This window comes from Vombatus ursinus, unplaced genomic scaffold, assembly GCF_900497805.2.
Source record: "Vombatus ursinus unplaced genomic scaffold, bare-nosed wombat genome assembly UNPS02014951.1, whole genome shotgun sequence".
NCBI classification, from domain to species: Eukaryota; Metazoa; Chordata; class Mammalia; order Diprotodontia; family Vombatidae; genus Vombatus; species Vombatus ursinus.
In genome coordinates this window covers 1372104-1389889 of record NW_020954729.1, presented here as the reverse complement: position 1 = coordinate 1389889, position 17786 = coordinate 1372104, and the positions used below count along the sequence as shown (strand labels likewise).

General features: G+C 46.2%; 1 protein-coding gene across 1 annotated transcript in view; it reads left to right on the top strand.

The window, feature by feature from the left end:
* FATE1 (fetal and adult testis expressed 1) overlaps positions 1-8584 on the top strand; it is a 62476-nt gene extending 53892 nt beyond the window's left edge. The window contains exons 7-8 of the mRNA XM_027845078.1: positions 7086-7149; positions 8453-8584. Of these exons, the coding sequence (XP_027700879.1) occupies positions 7086-7149; positions 8453-8584 (196 nt within the window). The remainder of the gene's footprint in view (positions 1-7085; positions 7150-8452) is intronic.
* The last annotated feature ends 9202 nt before the right edge of the window (positions 8585-17786 follow it).

The following is a 17786-nucleotide window of genomic DNA, read 5'->3' as shown; positions in this document are numbered from 1 at the left end:
AAAATGCCTCTGATGATGACTTGCTGTGTGACCATGGGGAAGTGACCACCTCTCTGAGCCTAAAATGTGAATAAGAGTTTAAATAATACCTGCCTCAATGGGTTGTTGTGAGACCAGTGAGATAATGTATGTAAAAGAGTTTGAAAAATGTAAAGTAACTCAATGAACATTTATTAAGTGCTTACTGTATACCAGGCACTGTGCTAAGCGGTTTCAGTTATTATTGTAAGTGCCGGCCTGAGGTGTAAGAAAAGTCTGATGTGAAGTTTGAGAGGGCAGAGGTCATTACCAGCTGGAGGGATTGGAGTTGGGTAGGGATTCAACAGCCAGGGAATGGGGTGGGTGAGAAAGGAAAACCCACGAGCAAAGGAAAAAGATGCCAAAACGATAAAACCCTCGGCCTCCGGTGTCTCTGCTTGTATGCATAAAGTGGGTATCACTGACAAGGCAGACTGGAAACCGCCATGCAGGGCCACATTTGATTCCTTCAGCATGATGGAGGCCTGGTGGTCTGGGGGGACCTCATTCATAAAGAAAAGTGTGTCTGCAGTGGCAGTTACATCTGGAGGCCTATCTGTGGAAATCACTGTATGTATGTGTATCTGGATGGATGCATGTCTATATGTGTAGCAATAATGCCACTCTCTCTCTCCATACATGTGTATATGTATAGACACGTGTGGAGAGACAGAGTGGCATTGGAGATATACATAGACACATACATACATAGGTATGGGGGAGATACAGTGGCATTGTATGCATACGCATGCATGCATGCATATACACATACATATATAAGGAGATAGACTCATTGTATACATACATACATACATATATATATATATATACACACAGAAAAATAGATATGGAAGAGATAGGGTGGCATTGTCTATGTATAGGTATTGTTGTTTAGTCATTTCAGTCATGTCTGACTCTTTGTGACCCCATTTGGGATTTTCTTGGCAAAGATACTGGGATAGTTTGCCATTTCCTTCTCCAGCTCATTTTACAGATGAGGAAATTGAGGCAAACAGGGTGAAGTGACTTACATAGGGTCACACAACTAGGAAATGTCTGAGGTCAGATTTGAACTCAGGAAAATGAGACTTCCTGACTCAGACAGAGCATTCTATCCACTGTACCACCTAGCTGCCCTGTGTATAGATTATTTATACATACATACATACATGCATACATATACATACACATAAAATAGATACGGAGAGAAAGGTTATCATTGTATATATAATATATACATATACATACACACATAGGGAAGATAGACTGACATTATACACACATATGTACATGAAAATAGAGATAGAGGAGTAGAGTGCATTGTATATACACATATACATAAAAATCGATAATGAGGAAGATGGACATGCATACTTACCATGTATTCATAAATATTCACACATAGAGAAGATAGACTGGCATTGTATATGTATACACACATATATATATTTATACAGATATACAGACAAAAGATATGAAGGAGATAGAGTGGCATTGTATAAATACATATACATATATACACATGTGTGTATATATACAATAGACACGGGGGGAGATAGAGTGGCATTGTGTACACACATATATTTATACACACACATACATACATACATGCACATGTATGAGGAGAAAGAGTGGCACTGTGGTTATATGCAGACATACATACATATGTATGATATGGGGATATAAAGTGGCACACACACATAGACACAAATATATATGAAGGAGATGGATTGTTAGTGTGTGTATGTGTGTATACACAGACAGAGACACACATATATACAGAAACAGGTGCTGGGAGGATAGAGTGGTATTATATATACACATGTAAATAAGTGTAGGGGAGATGGACTGTAGTATATATATATATATACACATACACACATATACATATATATGTATACACACATATAGGGAAGATAGAGTGACATCGTGTATACACATATATGAGGAAAATAGACCTTCATTGTGTATATATGCACATATATACACACATATACATACACACATAAGAAAGATAGAATGGTGTTACATACACATATAAGAGGGAGATAGTGTCATTGTACACATACATACACACATAGCCACATGCAGTTATACACACATACGGGGGAATTGGACTCCTGTTGTCTAGACATACACATACACATTTGGGGAGGATAGAGTGGCATTGTATATATACACACACACACACACACATACATACATACATACATATATACATACATACATGTGGTGAGATAGAATGGCATTATGTACATGCACATGCATAATACTTATATAAGAGAGATAGAGTGGCATTGTATATATGTTTACATTTACATGGGGAAATAGTCACTGTATATACACATACATATGTATACATACATATGGTGAAGATAGAGTAGTATATAAACAAATATATGTATACATATCTATACTTGCATATATATACACATATATGTTTGAGTGAGAGTGTCATTGCATATATACATACACACTGATTCTGTACATACATGTGTACATACATACATAGGAGATGGAGTGGCTTGTATACACATATGTATGTATGGGAGATAGAGTGGTACCACGTGTGTCTAAAGGGGAAAAAAGTGGCATGTAAGTATGTATATCTGGAAGAGATAGAATGGCATTGTGTGTGCATATTTATATATATATATATATATATACACACACACACACACACATATAAATGGGGCAATATGCAGTGAGATATATCTATATCTATATCTATATCTATATATATATATTTTTATATACTACAGTTCCAGTCGCTCCCTCCTTCCTCCCCACCCTAGCCCCACACAAAAGCCTCCCTGCTCTACCTCCCATTGGTGTTTGGGCGGGACACTGGGGCTCAGGCCCTTTTCCGAGGCTGTGCGTCAGTGGTGCTGAGAGGGCTCATTCTGTGTCTCATCAGCTCTCACTGCTTGCCCATGAGTAGACTGAGATCTAGGTTCTGTCTAGAGTGGGCCTGGTGAGGTAGGAGTTTCTGATTTGCTGAAATCATAGAACCCCCCCTTTATTACATAGTCACTGTTCTAATCAGAATTAACCCAGAGCCAGGTTGGGGGAACCTTGGGAATTCATCTAGGCTATACCCCATCTCCGGACAGGCTTGCTTGAAACTGTTTCAGCTGCGTCTACCTGAAGCCAGACAGTTGCTCCCCTGTGCGGCTCGCTCTTCAGCTGAGGCCCCATTCCGAAGGAGAAGGTAGCTGGTGCTTGCTTCAAGATTCTCCAAGGGCAGTGACTTGTGTGTTTCAGCTGTCCTTCGTTCCCTGAGGCTGGGAATGAGGAAGACGTCCCCTCTCCATCCCTGAGTCAGGACAGGATGGTTTCACTCTTGTGCTTGTCCCCTAGGTGATCTGCCGCATGCTTGGAATTTAGATTTGTGGAGCCAAGGGTTAACGGAGTGTTCCCTCTGATCCGTGGCTATGTATGCTGCAGTCAGGTAGGAATTGTTGATGATGTGGTGGTGGATAGACTAGGGGGGATGCAAGTCAGGTGATCAGGCTCTAACCCATATCATCTTTTCCCCTATGACCCTGTAATCTCTCCGATGTTCAGTTTCATCATTTGTAAAATGGGGGGGGGGAAGAGAGTGAATCAGCATTCACATAGCATCTACTATGTGCGGGGCACAGTGCAGAAGTGCTTTACAAATATTATCTCATTTGGTGTCTACCTCACTGAACTGAGGAGCTCAAATGAGAGTCTTTGGGAAAACGCTTTTTAAGAACGGCAGCGCTGCATACGACGTAAGGCCTTAGAATTCTCCTGGCCTCCAATGGGTTTTCTTAATCTCCACTCCTGTTCTGGTGCCCACACTGGGAGGTTTCCCTTCTACCCTTCTTAGTCATTCCCTAAGTCTGGTCCGTAGGCTTTACTGTGCTATTGTCTTCTTATCCCTGAGCTTTGTTTTTCCCACCACAAAGCCCAGCTGTGCCAAACCCAGCATTCCTAGAAGTTGGCCCCAGCTGGGCCTGATCCTGCCTCTGAGGAGCCTGGAGCGGCAACACTGAGTCTGGTAGGATCGTGGTCAGTAGAGAGACCTCTGCTGCCCACACCTCACTGGCACGGCCTTGGCATCTGCTGCTGCCGGGGGGAGAGAGAGAAAGTTTCCCTTGGACCCCTGGAAAAATAACTTCAGTTTGTGTATGTGTGTGTGGGTGTGTGTATCCCTCTGTGTGTGTGTTCGTGTTCTACAGGCTAGAGAAAAGAGGGAGTTCTTCCCTGCCTTTACACAGGGAGACAGGATCTATTCCCTGCACAGTGAATTCTAGACAATGTGGTTCCTGGCACTCTTGCTCTGCCACCATCTTCAGAAGATCTTCTAGCCCCTTGGGCGGCCCAGGTGACCTGGGCCCTTGTTTCTTTCTGGTTAACACTCAGCACACATATATGTGTGTTTTGTGTGTGTGCATGGCTGTGGCCCGAGTCCACCATTCTATTTGAGCTCGGCCATGTGACCATGTGCTCTCCAGCCCAGCAGGGATCTGGAACCAAGGGGGGCGGGGTTCCGTAACTGTAGCATCCTCTGCCACCTTCCTGTTACCTCTTGACCAGCTAAGATCCCTCCTCAGCGGTGGGAATTCAGGAAGATGGAGAGGAGAAACAAAAGAAAGTTTTCCTTTAAGCCCCGAGTAGGCTCAGAGATTGCTTATAGAACCATGACCAGTCAGGGCCCCTTATGATGTCCCTAACAAGCTTTCTGGTCGTTAACAGCAACAGCTCCTGGCCTTTGAGCCCAGCTCCCCTGCAGTCAGCCATTTCTCATTGGGTTGGTTTCCTTGTCTACACTGATGACTACAGAATTTAAAGGGGCAGAGAAGCCCCCTTTGAGACTTCTTACCTCACCTCCTAATTGTGGCTGGATGGAAAGGGGCCCATGGCCCCATTTTGTGTGCTACTTCCTATCTCTGTGCTGGTCTGTTCCCTTACCTAGCCTCCAGTATCCTGCGGGCTAGGTGGGGGGCCAGAGAGACCCTGCTAGGATGGCGGGCTCTGCTTTCTTGACAGGAGGTGCATTGAGTGTTCCTTTGGCAGGGGGGAGGGGCGCACAACGGGGCAAGAATTATCAAGTTGTCGAGGCTGCACTGGTCCCCCCAGTAAACCCTTCTTCCTGCCCTCTGGGCTCCTGGACCTGCTTAAGAAATACTCAGCCTAGAAACCCTGGCTTAATCAGAGCCCCGGCCCTCAAGTAAAGAGGATGAGTGTTAATACCAAGTCTATCAGATCCTATACAGTGGGACGCAATGCGTGGTGTCCCCTCAGTACAGCTACCTTGGTGCCAAGGAGGCTCCCATTGTTCACTCCCCCGGGGGCACTGATTTACCCAATGTCTTTGTATGTGGGGGGGAAGCAGGCAATCTTTGTCCCCTAAAGGTGACCAATCAAAATCCGTTCAGAGGCAAGGGTGGTGCCTCAGATGGGTGAGCACACTGGAGCATTTAGTTTCAGGTCCCAAATGTTGGGACAGAAGCAGTGGGGAAGATTTTCACATGTCCCCCTCCTACACTGGCTTTGAAGGTGACAGTCCAGGCATAGTTGGGGCATCATCAGAATCACTGTGTGGCCTCTCGAGGGGATACTATTCATTTACATGGAAAACTTCGTATGTTTTGGTTAAAGGAACATGAACTTTTAAGTTATACCATGTAATGACAATGATAGTAGTAGTAACCACAGTACCTTATACTTTTCCAGATGTTTTCCCACGCATTCATTCATCATTTGCTACTCCTTCACACCCTAGGGGGAATAATAATGATATGCCCCTAGACATGCCCATATGGTGTGTTTCAAAAGTCTTAGTGAAGTCTTAAGCTTTAATAGCTATTATATAGAATAGACACTATATAGAATACAGAAAATTTATAATAAATAGTATTATATATTAAGATAAATGTTTATTATCTTAATATAGGAGAAACATTGTTTATTCTATATTGAGATAATAAACATTTGTTTATCATATTGAGATAGACATTTATTATCTTAAAATAGAATAAACATTATTTCTCCTATGTTAAGATAATAAACATGATAATTTAGTACATTAAGATAAATATAACAATATAAGAATTACTGTAATAGAATAAATATATATTATACACAGTTATTAAAGCTTAAGACTTCACTAAGATTTTTGGAACACCTTGTATATTATGATTGCCAGTGGCTCTGTGCACAGCAGAGACTGGAGCCCTGCTCACACCCCCATTCACCACGAGCTTTGCATTTTGGTTTTTAGTAAACTCTCACCTTGGCTGGTGTCACTCTAGAAAGCTCTGTTCAAGGTTCCCCAGTTTCTCTGCTCTCTTCTGATACCTTCCTTTCTGACCCTATGCAGACAGCTTAAGGTTTTTTCATTTCCCTGAGGCCTTTTGGGACACACTTGCGTAGCAAGCAAGCCCTTCCTCCCTAGGGTGGTCACAGTTAAGGTGTCAATGGGGCCTTGTTCAGTAGGCTTTCAGAGGCAGCATCTTTGCCAAGGGGGCTATAGAGCAACATTGGAAGTTCTGGGCCCTCTTGTTCAGGAAGAGTTGCCATGCCTACTTGCAACGAGGGGTTTCCTTCTAGACTTCCAGCAATGAAAGGCCCAACGGGCCCCACGGATCATTCCATGCCCTGTATCAATCAGCACAATGCTGAAAGTTACTCGCCATGCCTGAGGGCCTCTGTCCTAGGTACTGAGCTAGGCCCCTGGAAGCAAACCAATCACCCTTTCAGTCCCCTTATCCCCCCTGGCTGGGGCCATTGTTTGCATGTTCTGGGTGTGATCTCAGTAATGAGTAGGCTCCCCACAGCAACCCAAGTGAGGACTGGCTGAAATCTAAGCACAGAAGCAAATAGCTTTTATGATAAGTGGAGTCTCTCTGTTGATGAACACATACTGATTAAGGTAGCCTGTCCTGAGTTGGTGAATTGTTTCTGGGCTGCAGAATTGGGCCCCTTTCTCCGCTGCCACCTATCTTGGTGCAACTAGGCTTGGCCTGCATCTACACAGAGTTACTTTGACTCCAAGAAAGTAGTTACTCCATCTTGGCTTTTTGTCATTTTCTCAGCTCTCATGAAGGATTGGCCGGTGAAGATGTGAGTGGGATAGAGATCGCTGCCTTGAAAGAGCAGGTGAGATACTGGGGGAAATCAAGCTACTAGGGCCCCAGGTTGGACCTGCTGTCTCATGTTGGATTCATGGCCTCAGGAAGGGGAGCCTGGAGCCCCTCATGAGACAGACAGGGCACTATAGGCTCTGAAAGCTCAGGGATCTCAGGGTTCACCTAAGCTATCCTTCTATACAATGCATAATTCTCCCTCAAGCATCAGAAGACCTGTCCACATGAAGATTTCCAAAGATGGGGAACTTGCCATCTCAAGAGGCAGCCTGCTCTATTGTTGGACAGTTCTAATTTTTAGGAGTTCTTCTTATTTAACTGAAATCTGCTTCCCATAGCTCCCTGAGAGGGAAGCTGAGCCCATTCAGCATAAGATAAAAAAAGGCAATGCCTGTCTTTTTATCCCTGGGACTTGCTTTGGTATAGTAGGAAGAATACTAGGTTTGGAGTCAGAGGCCCTGAGGTGGAAACTTAATTCCACTGCCTATTACTACCTAGATGGCCATGGGCAAGTGACTTCTCCTCTCTGGGTCTCAGTTTCCCCATTTATAAAGTGAGGGGGTTGGACCAGATCAGTGATGTCCAACTCAAATAGAAACTGGGGTGCTAATCACTCCGTAAGGATCCCTGTGGGCCACACATTGACTTCATTTGAAAATGTCATGTTATCTCTGTTTTATGGTGTTTTGATTGATTTTGTTAAATATTTCCCAATGACATTTGAATCTGGTCCAGCTGTACTTGGGAGTGACACTTCTGGACTAAATGATAGCTAAGGGCCCTTCCAGCTCCAAAATTCCTGTTGATAGGTATTTAGGGAGCTACTAGTAATGGCAAAAAGTGGGGGTGGGGAGAAAGCAGGCCTCACCATCGATCAGCTTGGCTGGCTTAGGGAACTTGGCTCAGTTTCCTCGAGTTTCTTATAGTCTCTGGCATGACTGGGAAGGCTAGTGTTGGGTCTTGAAGAAGTAGGAGCGCCCCAGGAAGATCTTGGGGGATGGGCAGACAAAGGGGAGCTGCTTTCTGTTGGCATCTGATGAAACCCTGATGTGCACTTTTCCTTTTGTGTGCCCGAGTATCTCCTTTCAGCTTCCCCTGTGCCACAGTGATCCGGTTATTGATTTTTTTAGCCTTTGGCTTTGGAGAACTTGGGCTTTCTTCACAGCCCCATTCATAGCCTGTGACTGCCCCATGGGAACCTTACACCTCTTCCCTAAGCCTTCTCCCTCCCAGTTGGCAGCCCCCAGCCTCTGGTCTGGCTGATCCCACTGTGTGGGTCTCTCTCTTTTTCTCTCTGTCTCTGTCTCTCTTTGCAGCTGCAAAAGATCTCTGGGAGACTGGAGGCTCTGGAGGCACATTGCAGAGGCTGGCGTAAGAAGGAGTTCCTGCTCTATTCTGCCCTGGTCTCAGTCTGTGTTATTAACACATGGCTGTGGATGAGAAGATAATATGTTTGGCCTTCTGAACACCTAGAGGGCATGGATGGTGGGAGACCTTTGGGGAAGTGTTCTTGTAAACTGTATTAGCAAATATTGATCGAACCTTTGGCCCTCTAGAGGTTCCATGGAAAAGGCCATCTTTAAAATAATTTCATGGAGTAAGTCGTACTGGTTTTATTGTGGGCAGCGATGGCATTCAAGGGGTCAAAGGGGCCACGATCCCTTGTCCTGTTGGGGTGGGGAGTAGGGGAATGGAGGAAGACCATCCTGATGCCTGGAACACCAAAGGGACCTAAGCAAACGTTGCCTCTCAGTAGATTGCTTCAGTGGGTCCTCCGGCTGCCCTTTTGACTAATTTTTCAGGGGGGTGAATTTGGCATATCATCCCCTTCTGATCAGGAGGGGGCTTTGGATCAACACAGCAGGAAGAGCGATTCATTGCAGCTTTAGGCTGCTAGACCTGAAGGGACTGGTGCATTGGGGTCATGTGCCTTCTGTTGGATCATCCCAACAGTCACCCTGACTCCAGGGCAGTACCAAGCAGCCAGATTAGGACCATCAGCCTTGGGAGAGCTGGCTTCTCCCTTGGCCTAGACTTCTCCACCCTGCCCTTAGGATTTGGGTTGTTGCTGCTTACACATCTGTCCACAAACCTGACCCTTCTTCCCTCTTCTCCTGAGAAAGCTGCTTGGAGTATGTGTGCTTGTGCGCATGTGCGTGTGTGTGTGTGTGTGTGTGTGTGTGTGTGTGTGTGTGTATGTGTGTGTTTACAGGAAGAGTCTAGTTGAAAATATGTTGTGAAACATCAGTGCACCTTGGGGAACAATTTAGCTGAGAACCAAACCCAGGCAAACAAACAGGTGCTTCATGGCCCTAGAGAAAGTCCTCCTGTGACTTGGGTCAGCTGCAGGCAGAGACTTGGTCTCGGATCCAGGCTGCTAACTGGTTAGCCTTTCCTATAGCCTCTTCCTTATCCTTTAAGGTCTTCCAGGGACCCAATATCCTGGGCCATGTCATTCGCTTCCTGTCCCCAGGGCTCACCCCAAGGGGACCAGATGGAGTATGGGAGGAAACACAAAATTATAGACTACCTTCTTCCCTCCCTGCAAAATCAGTGGACTGCCTCATTGGGTTTCTACTGAGGAGAGCCAGAGATACTGCTGTTCCTCCTGGGTCAGACAGAGGAGGAGGAAGAAGCTGGCTCCTCAGAAATGTTGTCTGGCAGTGAGTGTGGGCCAACCAAGGTCCCACACACTAGGACAACAAAAGAACTGAGTTCTTGCCTACTTCCCAAGGGGCTGGGGCTTCAGTGCCTCAGGAAGGAAGTGCAGAAACTCCCAGCCAGTTGTTTTTCATCCCAACTCTGCCACTTTTCTCCTGGGGCTGACCTTAGATGGTTCCTCTACCCTCTCAGTGCAGTGACTCAGTTTCCTCAGCACAAATTACATGCTGTTGGCTTGGTTAATAAGAGTAACTCAGATAATAGGTAAGTCCTTTAGGATAGACCTTATTCTAAAGTCCTCTGAAATAATTGCCCCCTCTCAAAAGTTTCTCATAAACAATCTTTCCTCTCTTGCCCCAACCCCCACAGATTGCCCCAGAAGCAAAGGCTAGGAAATGGTGCTGAAACAAAGCTGTGTAGGGTTAAGTGTGGTCAGGGGCTAAGCCATTACTTCTAGAGCTTCCCTTCTGCTTTCATTAGCTCCGGAGAAAAGAAGAAACCACGTCTAGTAGGCCCACCGTTTTCCTTGTCCCCTGGCAGGGGTGGTGTTCTTGAGGTGTAGCCAGCTGTAGGCTGTGGGCCACTCAAACATTTTCAGTCTCCTCTGCCTGGTTTGAGCCTCCCTGCCCATCTTCACCAAGAAGAATGAAGTGGATATGCTCAATACCTTTTCCCCCACCCCCCTTCTCTGGGCCTGCAAGCAGTAGGGGGCAAAACAGAGGCAGAGGTCCTAGTTACCTCGGGGGGAGTAGGCCCCTTTGCGTAGGCTAGTGTACCTCCCCTGCCTTTGATTCCCCAGACAAAAAGCTATGCATGATTAGCTCCTGTGAAGTATACCTACTGAGAGCTCCCAGGAGGGCGGGAGGGGCCTCACATGCAGCCAGCCAGCAGAGAGCAGAAAGCTATCTGTCTGCCTGTTTGCCCTCCTGACTCCAAGTGGGTCAGGAAGCTCGCCTGGCATCCTGTGCCACCCCAGTGTCTGACAACTGTCCCTTGGGGGGCCTCAGGCTGTGCCCAGTCCCTGGTGGCTTCACACAGCGGTGTGCAGACCCCAAATCTTCCTGCTGAGCTCCTGAGCCATTCCCATGATGAGTTCCTCCAGGCTGTTCCCCAACATTACCATTCTGATGGGCAGCAGGAAAGCCGGGGAGACTTTCTGATACAGAGAGGTGGGTGTCCAAGGCCGGGGATCAGGCCAGGGTGCCTGGAGTGAGGGTTTTACATCAAGGACCACCTCAGTGCTGCGCCTCAGAACAAAGATCTTTCCCGCCTTGGGGCTACTTGAATACTGATCAGGGCTACAAAATTCTGCATTCCCAAGGTTATCTGACTGCTAAGGAAGAGGTAAGCTTCTTGGGGGCTTGGGGATTTGGGTCTGCTTCAGGAAATCCATGGGTCATAATATGTCAGAGCAAGAAAGGGCCATAGAACCATGGAATGTCAACTCTAGAGGGGACTTCACTAGTCATCCAGTCCAACGCCTTCTTTTTTTCCATTTGGGGATGTTGTGCCCTGGGTAGAAGGCACAAGGTGAGAGGTACCTGGTGGTTCAGGCACCTGACCATGTCCTGATAACAGTGCCTGGGAGAGCCTTCATTAGCCAGGGCTAACAAACCCAGGTAACTGTCCCCCAGAGCCCGAGATGCTGAGGGATGGACCTATTAATTTGCTCAAGAGGATTGAATGTGGTGCCAAGCTAAGATTGGCTTATTGACCAGGAGCAGGCAGGGGGTGGGGGTCAGTGGGAAACCTTCTCATTCAAAGGAAACAGAGAAAGTTTGGAGGCTTCTATATTGAAAAGGCTTCTACAGGGTGGTCAGGTCTATCTTGTTCTTAAGTATCCACACATCCATGTTTTGATGAGCACTTCCTTCAGAGAGAGGATTTGCTCTATGAAAGCAGTGTCTCTGGAAGGAACCTCATGGAATCATGCTGTGTGTATTTAGTATGCCCTTAACCAGTATCTACCATCTCTCTCCATAGCCCACCTTGTATCAGTTGTCTCTGGGTTCAAGTGTGCCCTTAACTTAAGAGAAATGGCCTTAAGGGGAGATCAGGACCTACAAGTCTTTTAGCATATGACAAGTCATTTCCAGGGTAGGGCGTTTCTCTGAGGCATTCCCAGGTGGTATGAGATCGACAGCATTGTTCCTTTGGGAAATTGAACTGTGTTCAGTTGAGGGGAGGCTTTTTTCCCCCTGCTGCCTCTTTCTACAAGCTGCTTCTGATATCCCAGGCCCTGGGACACCACACCATTCAAGACTTTCTTGGTTCAATTTGCTGACTCCAAGTACCACCTGAAGCAAATGGATGTAAAGTACTGGGGACATGCTCTGAATGTGGTTGAGGATGACCTCATGTACCCACTCACAGGATCCCATGAATTCTCTCCCTGTGCCCACCAAGGCCAGTATTCCCATTCAATGAGACACAATATGGTGCCATGGAAAGAATCCCAAATTGAAGTCACAGTGCCTCAATTTGACTTGACTCTCTGGCTTGCTGTGTGAGCCTCTGCTAGTCCCTTCTCATTTTTCTAATCTTTCAAATGAAAAGGGGAGTGTTGGGTTAGTCTAGGGGTTCTTAACCTGGGGTCTATGACTTTGTATTTCAAGTATTTTGATAACTATTTCAGTATAGTTTTTTCTTTTGAAATCTTATGCATTCCATTTTATGAATTGAAAGTCACAGTTCAGAGAAGGGATCCAGAGGCTTCTCCAGACAGTGGTTGAGGAATCCTTTTGTTGTTTAGTCATTTTCAGTCATGTCTGAGAGATCCTGGAGTGGTTTGCCATTTCCTTCTCCAGCTCATTTTACAGATGAGGAAACTGAGGCAAACAAGGGTAAATGACTTGCCTAGGATCACACAGCTAGAAAGGGTTTGAGGTCGGATTTGAACTCAGGTCTTGCTGACTCCAGGCCCAGCACTCTATCCACTGTGCCACCTAGTTGCCATGCCAAGGGATTTAGGACACAATGAAATCTGAGAACTCCTGGCACCAAAAGATCTCTGAGGTCTCTTCAAAATGTTAATCCCATGATCCTAGGCCAAACCTATGCCAAATCAAGTGTGTGTGTGTATGTGTTTGAGAGACAGAGACAAAAACAGAGAGACACAGAGAGAAACAGAGATCCAGAGACAAGACCTCTTTCCTCTTTGACTCTGCTCTATTTTGGCCACAGCTGTAAGCCTCCCCCAAGATTCCATCCATGCTTTAGTTTGGACAGTCTAGTCATAATTTGCTGTCCTCTCTGCTTTTCCCCATGCTTCCTTTGCTAGTTTACCATTCTAAGCAGACAGTTCGTGTTTGTTGTGCCCACAGAAGAGTCGTAGGATCCAGGCACCAGGCACTGCCCAGTGATAGGGTCCTCGATTGAAGTATTTCAGAGACATTTACATTCTAGTGCTTGGGATATGATTAGTCAATTAGTGTGATTAGTTCAATTGAATATATAATTTGCCAGGGTGTAACTGAACCTCCTCTACTCTGGGTTTGGTGTGGGATTCAGCATTCAGTGCTTTTTTTTTTTCCTCCCACCAAGAAGACCCCCTCCCCTCCAGGCTCACTCACAGACACTCCCTCACCACAATATGATAATGAATCAATGTGGAGAAACAACATGGTATGGTTAAAAACGACAAAAAAGGTGGTGTTCGTGAAGTCATTTGCCCTGGGTTTAAAAGTCCCAGCTCTGCACAGGGTGACCTCAATGACCTCCAGGGCTCAGTTCCGCTTCAGTAAATTGTGTGTGTTTGTGGGGGGGGGGCTCAACTTGATAATCCCGAAAGTCCCTTAACCCTTTGGAATTCTGTGGTTCCAATAGTTCTTTAGGGAGTAAACTGTAAATTATTCAAAGCCATTTAAACTCCAGGCACGTTAGACTAGGGATGAGGTCACTAAATCATACATTAAGAGTCCTTGTGGGTCACATATTGACTTAGAAATACATATATTAACATTATCTATGTTATATTGTATTCTGATTTATTTTGTCAAACATTTCTCAATTACATTTGAGTCTAGTTTGATGCCTCTGCCTCTTCTGCTTAGAAGACCAGAAGTGAAGGAGCTGAGCCGTGTCAGGGCCAGGAAAGGGGCCTTAGAGACCAACTGGTCTGAAGGTTCTTCACTTGGGGTTCATGATCTTGTTTAAAATTTTTTTTAATTTTAAAAATTTTATTATAATTGGCTTCCTTTGTAATCTTATGTATTTGATTTTGTGAATTTAAAAACATGATTCTGAGAAGAGGTCCATAGGTTTCATCAGATTGGCCAAGGGGTCCAGGACACACAAAGCAACTGTCAAGAACCCTTGCTCTGGGGCAGCTAACTCCCTCATTTGACATATAGGGAAAGTGAGGCCCAGAAAGGAGAAAAGACTCACCTGAGGCCACTCATCAAGTTGAGGGCAGAGCCACCACTAGAAGCTGATTCCTGAGAGGGCCTGGACCTCCGGGAGGTATATAGAAGCAGGTCAGGGAAAATAGAAGGCCCAGGATGAGACAGCAGTTTTGTGAGTGAGCTGTAACATTCCTGGAGTGTTTTGATCTCCCCAGTGTAGATTTGCATTTCTGTGAGTGAAATGTGCAGAGCTAATGCAGCCTTCTCCTCAGTCCAGTAAGTATAGCAAATCTGGAGATAGATATCTCTTTCCCCAGGGCACTGTCATCTTTGGCTCTGCGTTTCTGGTACATGACCATCAGGGATATTTGGTTTCCTTTTCTTTTGCTGGTCCCTGATTTTTTCTCTTGAATTTCTTAATCCCTGCTCCTAATCCTCCCTCCCCCCAGCTTTCTGTTTTCCTCTCACTATGCCAATCCTGTATTGAGGAGGAGGTGGAGGGCTTTGTTAGCAGCCTCCATCAAATAGAGGGCAAATAGCCCAAATGCCACCTTCCTGGGGGCCCTCCCCGCCCACAGTGGCAAGTCCAGAGTAAAGGACATCAGAAATGGCACTTGGTACCAGATTCCAGAAGGAATTACACTCCCAGAAGTAGCAAGGAAATCCATCCCACTAACTGAATGCCTGAGTTCGGTCTCTCCCCAGATTTAGCTTTACTTATTAATGCCTGAATGCCATACTTGAGAGGATGAGGATTCCCCCCCCCCACCCCCCAATGCTGCTGCCTCCTCTAGCCTGGCTTCTTCCATAAAAGCTACAAGGTATAAAAAGCTTGTCAGAAATTTCAGTATTCCAAAAGGGATGCAGCAACATTTTCCATGGTTAGTCCTGGGCTCTGTCTTCCTGTATTTGCCTGTTCTCTGATCATCCCTACCCTCCACCTGCTGCCCTTCCTGTCTTGCTTTTGGAAAGGGAAGCTCCTCCCACCCCCCACCATATTGCAGCCCCAATGAACCAGTGGTTCTAACCTTGTGGGATATCTTGCTCATCCCTAAAGGCTAACATTTGGCTCCTCTGAGTTCTGCCACAGAGAGGACAGAGTCTAATGTCCATGTTCAGCAGATCCTAACCTTAAAAGCTGATCCAGCCCACATGATGGCCAGCCTGGACAGCCCAAGCAGTATGGCATGGGCTAGCAGGCTTGTCTTCCTTGATGCCAACACCAGAGGTTAGAAGCATGTCTCAAACATCCCCAATTCTTTTTTTTTCTATTTATTTATTTAATATTTAATCTTCCCCCAGTTATATGTAAAAACAATTTTTTAACATTTGTTTTTAAAACTTTGAGTTCCAAATTCTCTCCCTTTCTCCCTCCCGACCCCTCCCCCTCATTGAGAAGGCAAGCAATTCCACATAAAACATCCCCAATTCTTAAGAACGATTAGTCATGATGGATCAGCCATGACTTAAACCTGAATCCTCCTCACGTGTCTTTATGTTCCTCCTGCGTTTGCCACTTCTCGGGGGCAATGAGTACCAAAGCTGACTCCCTGCAGTGTAAAATAGGACTTTTGATTTGATCTAAAACCACCTTTTTCCAGCCACAGGGAATGCCTGTTCACTCTCCTATTGCTGGAGTATCTGACCAAGTCTGTGATAATTCGAGTTGCCTTTCATGATTCAATAGACTGGGATCATTTCCTTCTCTTCCTTCCCCTTCATCTCCCCAGCTTACTATTCCCATTGTAACTCTCACAGAAGTGATCTCTACACACATCATAGGTAAATATGCTACTTCCTTGATCTCTTCTTGTCTCTTGCTCAGGTTTTGAAGTCTTCCACATTTGGCAGAACTAATTCCCAAGCTCCCATGCCTCTCTATTCAGGCCACCCATGCATGGGATGACCATGTGGTATGGAGGAAAGAGCACTGGTTTGGGAGTTTAGAGATACAGCTATGGGGTCTAGTCTGGCTCTAGCTTGATATATGACCTCAGGCAAGTGACTCCCTCTCTGGAGGGTCTCAATTTTCTTCTTTGTATAATGAGAGAAGGTTGGACTGGATCTGAAGGGAAAAGCTTCCCCTCCCCTCTTTTTCCTTCTTTTAAATTAAAAAATATCAATTAAAGGGCACATTTTCTGTGGCTCAGTGATGCTCAATTAAGAAAAAGAAATTTCCCATCCCTAGACTACATTATCTCTAAGGTCCCTCCCAGCTCCACATTTCTGTATTTCAAATCTTGGCAAAGCATCATACAAGTGATTGTCGCTGGCTATCATATTGGGGTACAGAGAGGCTACAGAGAAAGGGATGAGGTGGCATGGAGGGAATTGTTGAAGGAAATGCTAGCATGGATGCCAACTGAGCTTGGTATGTCTCCCCAGTGACCCAGGTCTTTGCTCCTAGGTCTCAAACCTGAAGGGTAGCTATGGCTGAAAAGGAGGGAGAATGAATGGAAGGCCTAGTGCTACTGCTCAGAGCACGAGCAAGACTTCTCCACTCCATGGGATCATCGGCTTTAGAGCCAGAAGAGATCTTACAGGTTATCTAGTCCAAATCCCTTATTTTACAGAGCGTGAAATTGAAGCCTGGTGAGGTAAAGTGACTTGCCCAGGGTCATATGGCTATTAAATACATGAGGTGGCATTTGGACCTAGGTGTTCCTGGTTCCATGTCCAGAACTCTATCCACTTTGCCAAGATCTCAAAGATCTCTTCTCTGAAAGGCCAGCTTTGTATATGTGGGGAGGGGGCAGGGAAGAGGGATGTGGATGGCCTGGTCTCTGGGCGGGGGGCAAGTTCAGATGGCCCTAGGGAAGGATCTGTCCCCAAGGGAAGGGCCCTGTTGAGGACATAACAAATATAGCCTTCATCCCAAGCTAGGTCTACTGTGTTAATGGTTTAAGTGATATTAAGATGGTTGAAAGGTGGGAGGCTGGGTTAGGAGGGGATGAGAAGGACTAGGCAACCCAGTCAGGCCCAGGCCAATGGAATTACCTGGCCTGGAGTGATCAGGAACACTTGAGTTTAGGTTTGTTTTTATTGCCTGGTTTCCATGACAAGAAGCCAAGCCCTCACCCCTCTGGGAGCCTTAGGAGGGAGGGGGTTTGGGGACAAGCTACTCTTCTCCCTTGGGCCCCTTATTACTATCCAGGTGTCACAGCCCCACTGAGAGCAGCGAGTAGTAGCTACCCTGGAGCTTGTGGCTTCAGCATGGCTTGGGGAGCCTGTGGTCACCATGGTAACAGCTTCAGCAACCACAGCTAGCTGGAGAAGGACTGCCACACTCTCTGTGCCAGGAATGGGCCAGGGGTGGGGAGGGCAGGTAGCGTAGCAGGGCAGAGGGACCCCATGGAAGGGGCAAGGGGGGATAATAGAGGGTCTCCATTTCTTCCCTCCTGTCCCCCAGCTCCCGTGGCATTTCTGAGTCATATGGCCCATATTCCCATGGAAGGGCCAAAGTGCTGGGAGTAATGGCAAAGAGCTTTGGGCAGGGTCTGGACAGCTCCCCAGTTCTTCCAGGGTTCCTTGGTCCCCAGCTCTTCTTTCAGCTGACATTAATGCTAATGATGACTATTGATGGTGTTGTTCTTTGCTCTCTGCTGCTTCTTGGAGCAGGATCCTTGCCCCTGGGCTCCTTACATGG